The following is a 15,509-nucleotide window of genomic DNA, read 5'->3' on the forward strand; positions in this document are numbered from 1 at the left end:
GATTTTATCACTGATTTAACGAAAAAATTAACGAAGAAGATAACGGAAAGAGAAAAACGAAACCATAGAATAATAAAGTGATACATTTTAAATTATATGATATTAAAATGAAAGGTGCAAACAATAGGAGTGATATTTAAAGTTTTTTCTAATATAAGTTATAATAAATTAAATTTTGAAAAATTAAAGTGTGAGTTGGCCAGATAGTTTGAGAAGTTAAATAGTTTTGAGGATCAAAATGAAAATAGTCAGTTCCACTGTTTTCGTTATTCTCGTCCCTTCACTCTCTGCTCGATCGCTCTTTTGCTCGGCCATCAATGGCGGGAGGGAAACCCACCCCCTCTTCCTCCTCCTCCTTCTCCGTACCCCGCTCCCTCCTCGCCCTCGCTGCCGTAACCCTAATCTCCCTCACCTTCCTCACCCTCCGCTCCCTCCGCTCACCTCCCCAGGTACCTCTCTTCCCCTTCCCTCTCCCTCTCCCTCTCCCTCTCCTTTCTCTTCGATCCCTCACCGTCTAGGGTTTCCTCTCAGGCCACCGTCATCGTGGACGCTGCGGATCCGATCTCTTCGTCTTCGCCATCTCCGCCCTCATCTTCGGTTTACCACTCCCCGGAGGTGTTTCCCATGAATTATGCGGAGATGGAGCGGAGATTTAGGGTTTATGTGTATCCGGACGGGGATCCGGGGACGTACTACCAGACGCCGCGGAAGCTGACGGGAAAGTACGCGAGCGAGGGGTACTTCTTCCAGAACATTCGGGAGGGCCGGTTCCGGACGGAGGATCCCGACGAGGCGGATCTCTTCTTCGTCCCCATTTCGTGCCACAAGATGCGGGGGAAGGTAGGGTTTTGAAATCCTTTGCCCTTTTTTTTTCTGGATTAGTTGTTCAGTTGGTGTGAGCTCATTGTTATTACAACAATGTTAACCTAGTAATTTACTTCAGTTAGTAGTAAGTTGTCATTTGTAAAAGATCGAATCTTGAACAGTTTGAGATTATCTTGATAATGCTAATGGGTTGACTCCCTCCCCTAGTTTTGAAGTTGCAAGCTTTAGCAACTTTGGTGTTATTAGGTATTAGAAGAGCAGATAGTGATGATGACTGATTACATTTTAACTCTGCTTATCACGAATGCAAATAATGAAGCTAAATATCTACATGGTGAGTTACATTGGCTATTGAATGTGGTTGCTTACGTGTATGCAACTGAAATAGATTTGTTTAGATTGTAGAGGGAATTTTGGACTGATCATTGCCAACTTATTATTTTTCTTGTTTGCTGTAAACTGCTACGTTTTGAAAAATTAAATGGTCCGAATTCCTAAAGATAGTTAGTAAGATGAGAATCTTATACATCACATCTCATTCATAAAGTGGACTCATTTATCAATCAGCGGGAACTTATAATTCTTGTACAAGGTTAGCTAAAAAAAGAAAGAAAGAAAGATGGTGCCTTCCAAATAGGACAAGACTGCTTTTTCTTTGTCTCTTGCTACTCAAACTGCAGTTTTCTGTAGGTAAGTTTGTAAAAGAAATAATTGAAGAGAGAGGAATAAGACTGTGTCTATTTTGTTTTGTGATACAATTCAAGATTTCTTTAATTTATATTGAATCTATTTTAGGGGTCATGCTTTTGTTTATTTTATATTGTGGACTAAACTCAAGTCAACATCCATTGCCCTAGATCAATTGGTCCATAGTCCATGGCACCACTTACTTGTACATTTATTGAGGATGAGTCTTTCCAAAGCAGATCCATACAAGCATATACTGCATCTACATTACCATGTCCAGAGAAAAGGAACTCAGATAGAGTTTCTTTCTTATTTTTGAATGCCATATAGAGCAGAAAATCCTTGTACAGAAAAATATACCGATGGAAAGTGTCCCACTGGAATACGACAAAATTTATTAGTGCTTCATATAATTGGTGTAGCAAATGGTTGATTTGTGCAATATGTGCACAAACTGGTTTCTCTTATAATTATTGTTTCGTACAATTACATTCAGTATCCACATGATGCATTCTTAATTTGCAGGGCATTTCTTATGAGAATATGACGATAATAGTGAAGAATTATGTTGAAGGATTGATTAATAAGTATCCTTACTGGAATAGGACACTGGGTGCAGATCACTTTTTTGTCACCTGCCATGATGTTGGTGTGAGGGCATTTGAAGGACTTCCACTGCTTGTAAAAAACTCCATTCGAGTTGTCTGCTCACCAAGCTATGATGTTGGGTATATCCCACACAAGGATGTTGCTCTTCCTCAAGTGCTGCAACCATTTGCACTTCCAAGGGGAGGAAACAACATTGAAAACAGGTTAAGTCTTAATTCTTTTCTAATGTCTGAAGCCATCTGTCCTACTATAATTCTTACAGGTGAATATAAACCCTGCTTCTTTTTTTTTTATCAAAAATCTGTCAATGTATAACTTCTAAATATTCTGATAGAAGAAATGTAAATTCTCAAACTATGTTCACGTCTCAACAGAAGAACAATAATTTGGTTAGGAAGCTGCATTAAAGCACCAATTGTATTTTGTTAAGTTCTTTTTTGAAGCTAGTCCTCCATCAGGTCTGATGTTTTGACATGTTTGTATATTTGTGGACGGTGACCAATAAGTCACACAGTGCATACACTGTAGGTTAGCTTGTTTGCCAGTGCATGCATCTTAATTCTTAGAATTTCTCCACGTTCTTGTTGAGCTCCAATCATGCTTGGTACACCATCATAAGTACAATAACAAAAATATGAGATACCTGATTTGTTGTCTGGGATTTGGTTATCTGCAGATGCTTGTGCAGATGTTAGTACTTGTGAATTTTTTATTTTATATTCAACCTTGCGCCAGTATAATAACATATTGATACATGTTGAACATTCCTATTCTAAGCAATAATGTGGTTTCTGGCCATGTACTTATAATTTCGAAAATTCTATCCTTTTTATTTTGGACTTTCTCATAAGTTGTTTTTTTGAATCAACGTCAGGACAATACTTGGATTTTGGGCTGGCCATCGTAATTCAAAAATAAGAGTTATTCTAGCCCGTGTTTGGGAGAATGATACAGAGCTTGCCATCAGCAATAATCGGATAAGCAGAGCTATTGGAGAATTAGTTTACCAGAAGCAATTCTATAGGACTAAATTTTGCATTTGTCCAGGTGGCTCCCAAGTTAACAGTGCCCGTATAGCTGACTCTATTCACTATGGCTGCATTCCGGGTTAGAGCCAATCTTCCAATCTTTTGCCAATGTTTCTACTCTACTTCACTTTTTGGCAGAATTAGATTGTGTTGTAGTGTTCTTTTCTCTTGGAACTGAATGCTACTTTTCCAATATTGTCCTTCTGTTTATACTCACAAATTGTTTCTTCTTTTTTTCAGTAATTTTGTCAAATTACTATGATCTGCCATTTAATGACATTCTTGATTGGCGGAAGTTTTCTATTATACTCAAGGAGAGTGATGTCTACCAGCTAAAGTCTGTTTTGAAGTCTATTTCTAATGAAGAGTTTATTGCACTGCACAACTCCTTAGTCGAGGTACGTCGTATTGTCAAATTTCTTGATGATTCAGACTTTTACTACTTGGTTGTGTAATGATTTCTGGTCATTATCAAATAGTTTGTTGTCTTGCAAGTTTATGCAACCACTATACATCTATTATAAACTGTGAAATAGTGATTACCTTATTTATTCACATCCTATTTTGCATATTGCTGCTGGGAAGATGTATATTATTTTAAAAAACAAACATATTTATGAAAAATTTCTACCAAATATTGATGCTTACAACAATATTGATGAGCAGTATATACACAACACACAAATTACAGAACTGAAGATCTTATCTTGTTATTCTTTGTAATCAGTGACGATGACAGCTCCATTTGCTTGCCATGTCAATGTTCTATATCTCAAGAGGAACTGAATCTGAAGAAACACAATTTTAAATTAGGCTAAATTACATAAAAGCCCCTTGTCAAAATCCGAATTTTCACTTTTCCCCCCTGTCATTTAAAAGCCTACACTTTGCCCCCTTGTAAAATGAAAAATATTCATGTGTAAAATGACCATTTTGCCCCTCACCATTTTCGTCTCCTCCATCATCTTTTTCAACCGCCGCCTCGATCGGCCGCGATTCACACCTCGATCGGCCGCGATTTCTCTCCATTTTCTTCTCCACCTGCTCCCTTTCTTCTCCTGCACCCTCGTCGCCCCTCGATTTCAGCGACAGTAGGGAGGAAATCGAGGTGGGCGTTGATGGAGAGGTAGGCAAGGGCAACGAGGGCGAAGGCGAGGCGGCGGAGGAGGGCGAAGGGGATGTGGGCGAGGGCGAGGCGGCGGAGGAGGGCGAGGCGGCGAGGCGGCGAGCCGGAGGGAAGAGGAGGGCGAGGCGGCGAGGCGGCGAGCCGGAGGGAGGCGAAGCAATAGGAAAGAGGGCGGAGGGGTATTTTTGGCATAAAAAAAATATTTTATAACATAACCCTAACGGTAGGGGTGAAGTGTCATTTTACAAGGGGGCAAAGTGTAGGTTTTTGAATGACAGGGGGAGAAAGTGAAAAATCGGGTTTTGACAGGGGGGTTTTCTATAATTTAGCCTTTAAATTAAGATATTTGGTAAACCATAGCTAGACTGGAAATGATATCATATTCAAAGGCTACAGTTAGGAATCTTATTCTTGGATATGACGGAGCAAAATTATCGGCCTTCTTGATAGCTAGTTCAAGATTTTGTCTCTTTTCTTTTCATCCGATGCGCTTTCCTCATCAATTCCTTTTTCCTAACTACCCAACCCTTTAGTTTTGTGTCAAGTCTTCCTTTTTGATCATTAAATACATGCCTCATTGCTAACTTCGCCCTCTATACTGTAAGATATATGGTTTTGACTTCTTTGCTCTGGGATCTAAACTATTGGTTGGGAAGTGTATTTCTTGGTGTGGCAATTTCATTTTGTTGGTTCGCTAGGGTTACTGGCAGCTATGTTTCATTTTTCCTCAGGGGTGTGTTTGGTTCTATGTAAAACTATGAAAAATTATTTTCAAGGAAAAAGGCTTTTCCTTTTACGATTTCTGACGGTTGGTTAGAAGGAAAGTAAAAGTTGTTTTCCAGCTATTGTTGCTTGGTTTGTATGAAAAGGAAAAGAAAATTTGTTTTCCTTTTTGTATTTTCTTGTTTGGTTGATAGGAAAAAGTGAGATAGAAATACCTCCTATATGTTGGAGGTGCCACTATTAAAAATTGATATATTTTGGTGAATAATAACAATTGTAATATGAGTTCAATTAATTGTATCAAAATAGTTCTACGTACTTCTTGTTTATAAGATCCCAACATTGCCACAACCATTTATATGTTTTTTTTTTTGAAGTTCAACTGCTCAAATTGTCCATAAAGCATTTAAAAACAGCATAAGGACATGCATATAATGGACAAGATATATGTAATCTGTCTAATTCTTATACCAAAAAGTCATCTGAACGATATGGATATAAAGCAATGGAATACAATACTTTAAAAAAAGATAGAAATTACAAACTTACAAACAAAAATAATCAACATATAATATATTAACAAATAGAGTGAGTCTTCAAAATAAAACATCAACTATTTAACATCAAATTTTTAGACAAATTCTAGTGAAACCAGAACCCAAAAGTAAGTAGTGTGACACCCCAATAGTCCCACGTCGGATAATGTGGGAGAGTATGATGAGTTTATAAGTGACGAACACACTAGTAATAATAACTGGACTTAAGTATTTTGGGCCGGTGGTTTGGGCTCAACGAGTTATTATTGCTAGCGGGTCAGGTCATTGCATTTGGTATCAGAGCCAATTACCAGCCGGAAATATGAGATGGATCTCATATCGCCCGGTGAATTTAGGACTGTATGTGATTGGGCCGAGTTGACATGGATGTTAGGGCGCTGACATGGATGTTAGGGCCTACTAAACGAGGGGAGGGGAGTATGTGACACTCCAATAGTCTCACATCGGATAACGTGGGAGAGTATGATGGGTTTATAAGTGACGGACACACTAGTAATAATAATTGGGCTTAATCATTTTAGGCTGGTGGTTTGTGCCCAACAAGTTATTATTGCTAGCGGCTCGGATTGTTTGCAAGTAGGTAAAAAAAATAGCAAACTACATAGTAGTACCATCTATACTATGCGCCAACTTACATCCAAAACCATCAAGTTCCAAAAGACAAATTACTATACTAACAATTTTAAATACTTAGCAACCAGACTAAAATTATTTTTAGAAATTGGTCTTCCATTCAACTCGCATTTCTGGGCTACGAACTAAAAAAAGTTTTCCAACTATCTTATTTCTCAAGTACGCATATGCAACAATACCTATGTGCTTGGGGATATTATGTGACTTTATAGAGCTCCATGTCTCCTTTTTGTGCATAATCTTGGCATCCTTCATTGAATCTGCTAATTCTCCAATCTTTTCCACTAATAATAGAAATTCTGAATCTGAATGTTTTTGTTTCTTGGCTTTTGAGGTTGTACCTATGCTAGACTTGGTCGCCAGTTGATCAGGATTTTGTCGTTTATGTCCTTGAGAAGAGTTGTTGGTGAAATGTGCTTGCTTTCTTCCGAATATAAATCCTCCAAGCCAAACTCATCACCATCATCATTGTTCTCTTCTTCATCAAGATTAATATTATTTGGATCATCCAATGCAAATTCTCCAGTTGCTTGATCATCTCCGCATATGATTGCTAGCTCGTCATAGTGCTGAATAGGACAATTTAGGTAGCATACATCTTTGGGATGAGCCTACAAGAATATAAAATAAATAACTTCTTAGTATAAAATATGAATGATATATGAAATTTAAGATGAAACTGAAAAAAAAACATTACCTGAATAAAGTCTTGGTAAGATCCTTCACTTAAACTAATAGTTTTGCTAACTGGATCCCATGAAGCACCACTCAAAACTTTTTAATTGAGTGATTCTAGACCACTTCGTCTTGAAGGTGCGCAGCCGATTTTCAACTTTAGTCCAATTACAAGAAACTTGGAATTTGGATGACATTGCTCTTGCCGCAGCTACAAAGGCTGGCCTTTTGTATGATTTGTCCACTTTCATACCAATACTAGCTTGATGTACCAAAAATTTTATAAGAAAGTCGGACATCTCATTTGTCCACTTAAAACGTTTTTAGTTCCTTGATTTACACTAGCTTCAGAATTATGCTAAACTGACATTGATTGTGTATTACTATGTTGCTCCACTAGTGTAATGACCCGCGCTTCACGGCGGGAGGTCGTAACATTGAGAGCTAATAATATGACTTTCATTATATTTATTTATCACGAAACATACAGATATATATATATATAACATTCACATTATGTAAGATAAATTAGAGACCAAACAATACATGATTATATATAACATTCATATTATATTCAATCATTCCTTCACGTTAGTTAATAAGTAGAGACATAACCCTTACACATTCCGATGCACTTGGTGAATGGGGTGAACAGAATTCCTAGTATATCAGAAAAGTTGGTGGAGGGGAGGATGCATGCATTCTAAGGATACGCCAAAGATTTAGAAAAGGACAAAGAAAATCATTCCTAAATATGTACTATGTTGATTTTTTGGTTTCATGACCTTTGTGTTTGGAGTTTAACAATATTGGGTTAATATATTAGAAAAAGTTGGTGTAGGGGAAAATGCACTCGGAGATGATAAGAAAGGAAAGCAAAAGGAGAAGACATTCGTATATAGTATGAAAAATTTTGTAAGAGAAAAGCTGTATCTTGTGGTGAAGGATATACTATTGTGCTATTTGTGATTTAAAAAAAGTAAAAGACAATTTACAAATAATTTTCATTGGTGAATTGGAATGAAAAACAGCAAATTTCAATGTTCTGTAAAGTATATAGTTTTTTTTTTATAGGAGTATCACGAGTGGCTAAAAAAAAATATTAAAGGCTTGCAATTCGATACCAGAATTTTTTCTTAGGCCTAGAGTTTAAGTTTCGTGTCATTCTGACACTCAAAAAGTCCTAGAGGACGGAAAATACGAGCAATTTGATTAACGAATTTTAGAGAATTTTTACTGAGGAGACCTTCGGCGACAAAAGAAAAGTTCAGAATCTGCTAAAATTTAACGATGACTTGGTCTAGTTAATTTTAACGAGCTTGCCAAAATCATTTATTGTTTAACATGATACACAGATGCCATGAAACAAAAATGTTTCCATAGTACATGGCCCCTTTAACATAGCCCATGTGAGTCCCATGTCGAGGGAGGGGAGAACTTGTGAGGGAGAGAAAACCCATATAAAAGAAAGGCCACGTGGCTCGACGAAGGAACGGCATTTGGTTTCAACTTTAGTATAGAGTTTAATAATAATATGACTTTCATTATATTTATTTATCACGAAACATACAGATATATATAACATTCACATTATGTAAGATAAATAGAGACAAACATACATATATGTATAACATTTACATTATATACAACATTCCTTCACGTAGTTAAATAAGTAGAGACAAACCTACACATTCATGCACCTGTTTGATGGTGAACAACAATGCTATATATATAAAAAGTTGGGGGGAGTATGCATGCACTCTAATGATAAGAAAGATAGCAAAAGGATAAGAAAATATTCTATGTACTATGGGATTTTTTGTTTCATGCGCCCTGTGTTTGATGTTAAACAATATTGGTATATATAGAAAAAGTTGGGTAGGATAAATGCATCAGAATGATAGGAAAGAAAGCAAAAGGAGAAGGAATATTCTATGTAGTATGAAAAATTTTGTAAGAGAAAAGGTTATCTTGTGGGTGAGATACTATTTCTATTGGACTTAAAAAAGTAAAAGACAATTTTCAAATAATTTATGGTGAAATTGGAATGAAAACAGGAAATTTAGAATTTTCTGTAGGGAATATAGTTTTTTTTTTTTAGGAGATACACAGTGTAAAAAAAAAAATTAAACTTTGAATATATGCCGGAATTATTTTTCTTAGGCTAGATTTAAAGTTTCGTGTCATTCTGACACTCCAAAAGTGGGGACGGAAAATAACAGCAATCTGATAAAGATTTTAGTTGGTAGACCTTTCGGCGACAAAGAAAAGGTTCAGAACTGTAAAATTAAGATGACGTTCTTCTGGTTGATTTTAACTAAGCTTGCTTTTAAAATCATTATTGTTTAACATGATACACAGGGTGCATGAAACAAAATGTTCCATAGTACATGCCCCTTTAACATAGCCCATGTGAGTCCATGTGAGGGAGGGAGAACTTGTGAGGGAGAGAGAGAAAACCCATATAAAAGAAAGGCCACGTGGCTCGACGAAGGAACGGCATTTGGTTTCAACTTTAGTATAGAGTTTAATAGTATCCTGTTATGGCTACATGATTAGACTAGTTAACTAACTAAAATATAAATCAAATTACAATATAAATCATATAACAAAATACACTGAATCTTAAAATAAAATACATACCGAATTTTAATCAAACATAAAAATCAAAGCACATATTGATTTCTAAAAAAATCATCACATCAAATTTCAAAACAAGATACATTACATAGCAAATTTCATTGCACACTACATACTAAAATACACAGTAAGTATCAAAACCAAAAAATGAAAGTACAAACTATATTCTATCCAAACCATTATCACAAATATTAAAGTGTATAGCAACTTACATATCCAAAATCGTAACAATTTATAACTCTAAGCTACCTTCTCAAAAATTAAAAAACAATATATAACTCTACCCAAGGTCTATATTAGAGCTATCTATACAAAAGTTGAAAGGTTCAATAATACATATCAAGTAGAACCACAATCTCTTTTCCACATTTGATCGGCAATTTGATCCCTTAACCGCCCACTCCCAGTTTTCTTCTCTTTGTTCTCTTGTCGATCTAGCATATGGATTTGAGTGAGTTTGTTGTGTCCTTTCTACAGTTCTCACAATTCGATCCCTAGGTGATACACCTATTATGAAATTATGCAAGATACAACACACAAGAACTAAAGCAACCTGTGTTGGATATGGAAAATGAGGATAACATGTTAAAATGGATAACATGTTAAAATTTTAAATTGTTGCTTCAAGATTCCAAATGGACGTTCTATGGTTGTTCTTAGTGAGGGGTGTCGTAGGTTGAATAGCTCCTTTGAGTTTGTTGGAGGAGTATCTTCACTAAAATCTTTCAAGTGATATCGAGTGCTACAGTAAGGAGAAATGAAACATTTTTTTATGAAATATCCTGCATCAACAAGAAAGTACTTCACTACATTTCACAGCAACCACTACTTAGTAAATGGACTATTAGGATTAGAATTAATTCAATTATTAGTAATCTACCTTCTAAAATAAGTCCATTTGGTCTCTCCAACACATTGCGTAGAACAGTACACTCATTAGCTGATCCTTCTCAATCAGCCAATGTATAGGAAAATATTAAATCAAATCTAACTACGGCCATAATATTTTGAGTAGGTCCTTGGTATCGTCCACAGAATTGACCAATAATGCTACTAGGTACTCTAGCTGGCACATGTGTACATCTATTGCCCCTGTACAATCCTGCAACGTAAGATCGTGCATCTCGATTTACTATTATCAACTTAAATAAAAAAAAAATATCAATCACTCTTAATTATAATACAATACCTTGAAAAATAGCCAAAATCTGAAGTCATTTTTCATTTTGTCTGGTATTATTGCGGCAGGTGGAGACATAAGCTCATCTTTGAGAGATGCAATAGCATTCAATGTCGTTTTAAAATATCAGCTAACGGTCCCACCAGAACAACTAAATTATTGCCAATTACTCTATTTTTTTTATTATGCCCAATTGTGTGTAAGAACATCATTAATTGTTCCTCAACTGATACATGGATAGAATCACATAGTAGGTGTGTTTCTCTGATCATTTTGCTCAAGTGATAAAAGGATTTTCTATCCATTCTAATCATAGCAATAGAAATTCTATCACTACGGCGGATTCTATTTAGATAAGTTTGTCTATCCAAATCATTATGTGCGGATAATGTCTTAGGAATGCTTGAATTTTTTTTTACAACTTTCGCTATTGCTGCACAAATAAACGAAAAGGCAAATTTTTCAAAATCTTCAGATTGAGGGGGGGCATCCTCCATGTGCAAATCCATCTACAAAAAGAATTATATTATAATGGTAGCAGACAAATTTTGAAGTTATATAAATAGCTGATCATGCAAATATAGTTCACCAAAGTTGAGACAAGTTTGAAGCAATTTTAAAAGACAAGTAGGTTGCCAAAGATGTAGGCAAATTTTAAGCAGTTTCAAAAGATAAATAGATGAAAATTTTAAACCTAAGAGTCATAAAAAGAATCGCAAACAATATAGAGTATGACTTGCCCTATTGATAGTCGCAAAATTTAAAGGAAATAGAATTAGAAAAAAAAAATCAGCAGAATAAGAGCCAAAGCATATTATAAGTATTTAAAAAATTAAGATAAAAATGGAAAAAACTTATCTCTACTATCACCCGTTTGATCTAGCTATCAAATCTTTAAAATATTTGGTTTTTCTACCTAGCCCTGTAATTTATTTGATTTGAACCAAGTAATAATTTTTAACTTCAAAATTTAAATGCATCATATATTTTTACGGGCTTAATTAGCGTTCTTTTTACAATTCTGCAACTATAAATTTATCAAACTAAACAATCAATTTTTAAATTTTATACTGGAAGAACCATCAAATGACATAATCAAACAAATTGAAAGGTTAGGGAGTAAAATTAAATTTTTAACTTGGATAGTCAAATCAAAATGGTCTATAATTCAACTTAAGTTCTATACATTTTTAACTCAAAAGAAAGAGGAATTACGAAATATTATTTTTTAATAGTCATTGATAGCAAATTAAGACATGTATTGCAAATATACATTCTAATCAAAGCGTTATAGAGCTAGGCTCCTATGCTTTCGAAAGTACGGATGCCTCCGTGCTTGTAAGTTGTTTTCGATGATGGGACATCTGATTTGGCGATCGGTTCCGTTAGACATGATCTACGCTATTGGAACTATCTAGAAACTAAATTTCATAATTTTTTGATTTCGTTTGTCTAGTGAACGAGTAGCCTCAAAATGAACGATTGACAATGAAAATCTCATAAAAAATAGTGATAAAGGACTCAAATTTCAAATCGGAAGTATTGATCTTGCTATTGATATGAAGTAGAATTTTCTATTAAATTTTCATGTAATTTGAATACTTCTACACCGCTGAACTTAAAAACGTGCCACATCGGCCGTTAAAATAGTCATTTTTGAGATCTTTAGATCGCTTGGTAAATGATGTCAAAAAATTATAAAATTTGGTTTCTAGATAGTTCCAATAGAGTAGATTATACCTAACGGAGCCAATTGTCGAGTCGGATGTCCTATCATCGAAAACAACTTACAAACACGGAGGTCTCCGTACTTTCGAAAGTACCGGAGACGTACTCAAGTGTTATATATGAATAACAAGAAGATACTGCTAGTTTTGGGGGGTCGGGGGTGGGGGGGAAGGAATATATGAAATGCATAGTATTTATTCAAATCATCTATGTGGAATTCATAGAAAAAATGTAATAAAACTGTATGGTAGAAAATGAAATACTGAGAAAGAGGCAGACTTTGATTGCACAAACTCATCAGTAACTTTAAAGTTTATTATATTCTGGAAATGGGATTTCTCTTTATCTCTACTAATTGCACAAAAATCTTCTAGAAGGAAGAGAATGGCAGCTAAAGTCTTTGTTTTAGAAACCTTGACCTAAGCAAAATCAAGTACAGAGACTTGGGTTTAAATATCTTGACCATTCTCACTCTTGGGTCGAAATAGAATTAATGTAATTTTAAAGTCGTAAATACTACCTATAGATGAAATAGAATAAGTATTTATGGGCAAAGAGAGAGAGATAGACCTTTGAAGCTATTGGAGCCAGAAGAAACAAAAAAGTACCTTGTTCCTGAATTGAAGAAGAGGAAGCTGTAGGTGTGTTTTAGGGTTTGAGAGTGGTGAGTAGTGAGAGAGAAGTATTTTGCAGGGTGGTGACTTTAGCGTGGGAAAGGGAAAAAATATTTTCGTTTTCCCGTGTGTCGCTCGCTCCACTTTTCATTTTCCACCTCTGCCAGGCGGAAAACGAAAGGGCATATTTTCCCTAAAATATGTAAAAGTAATTTTCGTTGAAAAATTTTTTACGCCGAGCCAAACGACTGGAAAACTGTTTTTCAGCTGAAAAACTATTTCCGGCCTATTTTTACATGGAACCAAACACACCCTCATGGTCTGTGAGCTATTTTGATCTTCTTGGAGCAGTTATCTGTTTGTACTAGGAAAGATCCACCACCCTTTGTTTGCCTTGGGTGAATTCTGATCGAAAAATTGCGGTGGAAACCAATCTGAATGTAGACACTTCAGTTTCATTTATAATGAGTTGAAAGAAGGCTTAAACACTTCAGTTTAGACTATAATGAGTTGGAAGAAGTCTTAGCTTTAGAATCCAAGTTAACCCAAATTAGCTTATGGAATCTAATGTCATTGCCTTGAGAATCTTTTTTTATTTTTTTATATTGTAATTTCATATCTTTAGTAGATGAAAATGATAGAAAATCAACTTTATTCTTTATAAAGACAGGACATCACTTTGATTCCTCAAAAATGTTGGAAAAATATGTCTTTACTATGACGACTGTTCTGTTTCTTTATGTTTAATCTGATTGACTTGAAAAGTTCTAAGACCTTTTAACAAACAACCGAATCCAAATGGACAACAGAAACTGTAACCGAAACCGAAACGGAGATTTTCCGAACCATTCTGCAAGCTATCCTGTCAATGGAAATAGCAGCAGTCATTTGGTGCCATTGCTACATTAATCGGCAATCACAGTTTAAGAAAATTGCTATGTTCATGAATTTTCAGTTTGCTACGTAGAACTTGTTTGAAGCATGAATAGTGTTTTGAGTGCGTCTTCAGGATTTAAAGAAACTGGTTGCTTCATCTTCATTTCTTCTGACAGATTATATTGTTTATCAGGTCCAAAAGCACTTTGAGTGGCATTCACCTCCACAGCCTTACGATGCATTCCACATGGTAATGTATGAGCTTTGGTTACGGCACCATGTTATCAAGTACTAAGCCTGAGGTCACATACCACATCTTTTATGTCGTGGCTATTCTGCACCAAGATTGGAGACTGGATAAATAGACATTTTGGAAAGCTCATGCCGGCCTAGTCGACTGATTGTGTTCACTGTTTGATACATTTTGTCACGTCTCGAGAATTGGGCGGTTTACCCTAAGTAACAAAATCCAAAATTCGCCAACAATTAGCACTCCAATGTCGATCTTAGCTTCCTGAAGATACATCTTGCTTCATGTAATGGATCCATTAGTGTGAGAATGATGAGAAAACAGTGTTTTTATGTTGAGAAGCTCTATTCTTTTCTTTTTCTCTTGACCTGGGAGTGCTTTTTTCTCCTTTCACAGCTTGAAACTATTTATTTTGTTCAATGTAATTATTGGTTATCACTTTATTTAAGCTGATAGTTTCTCCTGTTGATGCTTATAAAGATTGATGCAAATGCACAGAGATTCAATTGTTATACTTGTAAAAACAGTTGATTAGGAGATCAATGAAGGGGTGAGTTCTATTTTGGTTCTCTCAGAGGCAAAGTAATAATGCTCCTTTTTTTTTTTCATAGAATAATCCATGAATGTTTGCAAAATTCGCAAGAAAATGTGTTAGCTCTGATATGCATTCAAATATTACCATAGTTATCAATTATAGTTTTTAACTTTCTTACCCTAAAAATGGAATGAAATCAGAAGAATACATAACATGTTTTAGTTCTATAATAATTATACACAGCATATTTATTCGTCGCAGTTTTCCTATGTTTACCGAATTTCAGAATACCAAAAGTTTTACCTGTCCAAAACTCCAAATTTATCTAATAATATATCAGAAAAAAAAAGCATGACATTTCGTTTGTAGGTAGTTAAATATTTTAAATTATATTAATAGTATTGGTCATCGATTTGAATGTTCCAAAATTAAAATCAGAGTAGGTTGCAGTAAGTTTAAATAGTTTCTAAAATATATTTGTTTTGTATGTACTGCCAATGTGATTCAATTTATGATATATAATACTGCCATTCTTATTTCTCTATGTGTATTTCTATGAATTACTTCATTGGATTATATACAATCTATTAACTTATACTAAACCCCATAAACTTTAGTCCACCTGAGAGAATCATCAAAAATCAATAACAATATATAATTTGATAGTTTTTTCTTTACACATAGCGCCCTTTCCTTCCCTTTCTCTACAATAATATAATTTGACAATTTCTTCGTTACATGTAGTGCCCTTTCCTTTCCCTTCTCCACGTGGCCAATTCTCTCCTCTCCTTCCCATCTTAGACCTCTCTTCCTTTTTCCTTTT

At 35.1% G+C, this 15,509-nt stretch overlaps 1 protein-coding gene across 1 annotated transcript; it reads left to right on the forward strand.

Annotated features, from left to right (window-relative positions):
* LOC109725188 (probable glycosyltransferase At5g03795) lies at window positions 248-14,725 on the forward strand. The gene is made up of 6 exons (XM_020254286.1): window positions 248-449; window positions 532-840; window positions 2,038-2,324; window positions 2,996-3,228; window positions 3,390-3,547; window positions 14,095-14,725. Exons 1-6 carry the CDS (start codon window positions 318-320, stop codon window positions 14,194-14,196), a joined length of 1,221 nt encoding a protein of 406 aa, XP_020109875.1. The 5' UTR covers window positions 248-317; the 3' UTR covers window positions 14,197-14,725.

The sequence above is a fragment of the Ananas comosus genome, linkage group 19, assembly GCF_001540865.1.
Source record: "Ananas comosus cultivar F153 linkage group 19, ASM154086v1, whole genome shotgun sequence".
Taxonomy (NCBI): Eukaryota; Viridiplantae; Streptophyta; class Magnoliopsida; order Poales; family Bromeliaceae; genus Ananas; species Ananas comosus.

Bases quoted from the DNA above. Each gene is read 5' to 3' on its own strand.
- LOC109725188 (XM_020254286.1), top strand. From the start codon at position 318: ATGGCGGGAGGGAAACCCACCCCCTCTTCCTCCTCCTCCTTCTCCGTA. The intron at 841-2,037 runs GTAGGGTTTTGA...CTTAATTTGCAG, and splicing joins GCCACAAGATGCGGGGGAAG to GGCATTTCTTATGAGAATAT. The intron at 3,548-14,094 runs GTACGTCGTATT...ATTGTTTATCAG, and splicing joins TGCACAACTCCTTAGTCGAG to GTCCAAAAGCACTTTGAGTG.